General features: G+C 43.3%; 1 protein-coding gene across 2 annotated transcripts in view; it reads left to right on the top strand.

The window, feature by feature from the left end:
* spon1b (spondin 1b) overlaps window positions 1–3,958 on the top strand; it is a 214,453-nt gene that overhangs the window by 122,515 nt on the left and 87,980 nt on the right. For both annotated transcript variants that reach the window (XR_004333036.1, XM_032523322.1), the window contains exon 7: window positions 2,190–2,254. Coding sequence is in view for 1 of the 2 variants with exons in the window: in XM_032523322.1 (XP_032379213.1) it covers window positions 2,190–2,254 (65 nt within the window). In the remaining variant the exon portion in view is untranslated. The remainder of the gene's footprint in view (window positions 1–2,189; window positions 2,255–3,958) is intronic.

Here is a 3,958-nt window from a genome sequence, read left to right as displayed (position 1 = left end):
CGGAAGGTTGGTGGTTCGATCCCCGCCCATGCAGTCATTGTCGAAGGGCAATGACGCTGAACCCCGAGTTGCCCCCGGTGCTGCGCATCGGAGTGTGAATGTGTGTGAGTGTTCCTCCGGTGAGCAGATGGCACCTTGTACGGCAGCCCTGGCCACAGTGTATGAATGTGTGTGAATGGTGAATGTTTTCTGTAGATGTAAAAGCGCTTTGAGCAGTTGTTAAGACTGGAAAAGCGCTATATAAATACAGCACATTTACAACATTGGGCAAACGCTCTTACTCTGTGAGATAGCGGTAGTCACGTCCTAGGCAAACCTGAGTCTGTTCTTCAAGGGTTGGTAGATACACCCTCCCCTGCCATTACATCTGGCTTGATTGATAGGTATAATTGGGTATCATCCGTATAGCAGTGTAAATTAGTAGTGTTATAACAGTGTAAAGTAATAGTGTTTCCTAATAATATTGCCTAGAGGAAGCACACATAAGGTGAATAGAATTAGTCCAAGCACCGAGCCTTGAGGAAAACTATAGATGACTTTATGTTATCCATCTACTGCTAACTACAAGTAGCTACATGCTAACGCCCACTTTCGGGACACATTACTGCTAAAACATGTTTGGTTGTGTAATATTTGGTTTAGAAGCCTTTTTCATGGTACAAAGTCATGCTGTAAACTTTGTTGCAGTCAGTCTCCACCTGTGGAGTGCAACAACAACGGAGATTCCAGTAGACTCAGAGATGCAGAGAAAACACTGACCAATCAGTGCAGACTGGGCTTATTCAAGAGAAGAGGCGCTTTTCATGAGAAAAATAAAGTGTTTTTTTAACATTAAATCATGTGAACATGTTCTAGTAGAATCACAAAATATAGGTATGAATCTGAAAACAGTATTTAACTAAAAAGTAATGATCCACACACACACAGTAACAATATTCACAAATATATTTTAATTTTTTATCCTGTGTAAACAATTTTTTTATGAGTTACTGACTGACTTGCCAACTTTTTATTGATCCACACACGTACACATGCAGAAACCCACTAACAAACACATACAGGCACTTGTTTTCTTCACACCGTCCCTAGAGTTGAAGCTTTCAAGGCAATTGTGGAACCTTCAGTAAACCAGAAAAAAAAACATGTTGGCATATCCAAATTTGAAGCGTGTGTTAGTGTTTGTGTGTATGTGTGAAAAGAAATACTCCAAAAGTTGCAGAAGGGGAGGAAAATACATTCAAAGTTTTTATTAAACTAGAAAGGCCACATATGGACTTTCCAGTTATATTCTTATGAACTTCTGTAAGGTAATATATTTTATTTTTTATTTCTTAAAAGGGGACAATACATATTAATGAACATTTTCACAAATGTAAAAATGCCAGATTGTAGCCTTAGGCTAATTTCCATCTGCAGACCCCCTGGCAGGTTAATGGTACACAAAAAATAATAAATGCATACAAATACACTATACACAGGCTAAATACAGAGAAACAAGGACAAGAACAGTGATCAAATCAGAACAGACAGTAACAAGAAGAATGGAGAACAAAGGACACATAGAGACAAAAAAACAAAAACAAAAAAACATCGACTATATTACACAAACCACAATTTTGCACATGCCCTGTCTAACCTGATATTGCACTGACCCATATAACACCACCCTATTTTGCACTGACCCATATAACACCACCCTAAATTGCACTGACCCCTATAACACCACCCTATATTGCACTGACCCACATTTTTAATAATGCAGTAACTCTATTTTACGTCTGATATATAAAAATTCACTAAACATGATCACAAGTTTGTGTGTCCCTCAGCCACACTTTTAAACGACTCCTAAGTCCGTCATTTGTCTTCCTGCTTTTGGGTGAATAATTACATCTGATGCATTATGATAGATAATGTGTTCAATAAAGTGGCCGTACTGCTACAGAGAGGTCTATGTGTGAGTGAATAGTAATAAAGTGCCATTCCCCCCACAAATAACAGACTATTATCCTACAGTACAGAGCCATTTTGTGAACAAAAAGTGGAACTTGTTCTTGGATGAGAGTACTTACCCTCAAACAAGTTAATTTGTCAATGTTGGCCTTTTCTCTGTCAGTGTTTCTTTTTCTCCTTTTAGTCATCCATTTAGTGACAAATTGCTTTATGTATCTACCTTTTTCTCTTCACAGGGAGATGAAGTACTGACTGTTATAAAAACTAAAGCTCAGTGGCCGGCATGGCAGCCGCTCAACCTGTAAGTATTGCTTAATTTCAGTTTCACAAAAGGGAAAAGGCATTTCTGTAAGACATATGATTGAAAATAAAAATAAATAATCCAGACATTGTGAAACAGCAACATCAACCTTAACAGAAACATTAATTTTTTTCTTCAGAAATTAGTATATACTAAATATGTTGTGGGTAGCAGGGGAAGGAGGACCAAAATGCAGGTTACAGGTGAACACAGGGTTGTTTATTGGAGCAAAAACCGGAAAAACTGTCCACGAGGGAACCAACAGTTCAAGAGCCCAAGGGAAAAAACGTCTAAACATCCACAACGCAAAGTCCTCCAGAGTCCAGGGCAAGAAGGGCAAAAACAGACAGGACTAAAACACAGGGAGAAACTTACTAAGAACACGGGAGGTTAGCTGACGCAGAATCCACAGGCAGACAGGCAAACACACAGGGCGACTGCGAACGGGCAAGCAAACTAGAATGATCAGACAAGGGACAAAGGAAACACAGGGGTTAAATACATGAGGTAATGAGGTAACGGGGAACAGGTGAGACATCAGGTGAATCACATTAGGGCGGGGCAGGACAATCAGACTGTGCAAGACGAGACAGAACAGGAAACCATACTATCAAAATAGCACAGGAAGCAAAACAAACAGACAGGGGAGCACAAGACAGGACCAACAACAGAAGACTGGGGAGAAAACCGAAACAAAAACACAGGGAAGGCCAAAGGGGAAAAATAACCCCAAACAAAAACCCCAAACCACAACAGTACCCCCCCCCCCCAAAGACAGATCCCAGATGTCAGAAAGACACTGGGAAAGAGGGGAACAAGGGACGGGGAAACCAGGGGACCAAAGTGCACCAGGAGCAGGGGCACAAGGACACTAGGGGCGGAGGCAGAGGGAAACAGGGAGCACTGGGGATGAAGACACAGGGGAGTACGGACAAAGAAAGCCAGAACAGGGAACAAGGAAGGGAACTAACGAGGGAACGAAGGGGTGACAAGAGAGGGACTGGAGAGGAAGGAACAAGGGAGCGAGAGAGGAACTGGAAAGGAGGGACTGAGAGAGGGACTGGGAAGGAGGGAACGAGAGAGGGACTGGGAAGGAGGGAGCGAAAGAGGGACTGGGAAGGAGAGAGGGACTGGAAGGAGGGAGCGAGAGAGGGACTGGGAAGGAGAGAGGGACTGGAAGGAGGGAGCGAGAGAAGGACTAGTAAGGAAAGAGGGACTAGGAAGGAGGGAACAAAAGGAGGAGACGGAAGAAGGAGAAGGAAGAGAGGTGATGAGACAACGGAGACTAAACAAAAAGCGGGAGAGTGACAAAAGAGAATCGATGAGAGAGAAGGGAGTTGATGAATGGGAAGACGAGACAAAAGGGACAGGCAAGGGGTAAAAGAGGGGAGACAAGACAGAAGAGGACAAGAGAAGGGCATGAGGAAACAGCACGAGGAAAGAGGACGCAAGGATGAAGATTGGACAGGAGAGGAAAAAAAAGGGATAGATAAGGGAACGAGATGGACGAGGAGGGGCGACGAGAGAGAGGAAATGGGACCAGAGACCAGACGAAGAAAGAGCGCCAACAGAGGGCACAAGGAAGGAGGGCACAAAGAAATCCAGAAAAAGGCTGGGGACGGGTGGCGAGCGAGGGACTAGAGGAGAGGAAACAAAGGAGGGATTAGGGATAGGGAGTACAGAGAGAGACAGAGAGAGAGAGAG

This window comes from Etheostoma spectabile, chromosome 8 (assembly GCF_008692095.1).
Source record: "Etheostoma spectabile isolate EspeVRDwgs_2016 chromosome 8, UIUC_Espe_1.0, whole genome shotgun sequence".
Classification (NCBI taxonomy): domain Eukaryota; kingdom Metazoa; phylum Chordata; class Actinopteri; order Perciformes; family Percidae; genus Etheostoma; species Etheostoma spectabile.
The sequence above is the reverse complement of the archived record's forward strand: the minus strand, read 5'-3'. Positions and strand labels throughout refer to the sequence as shown.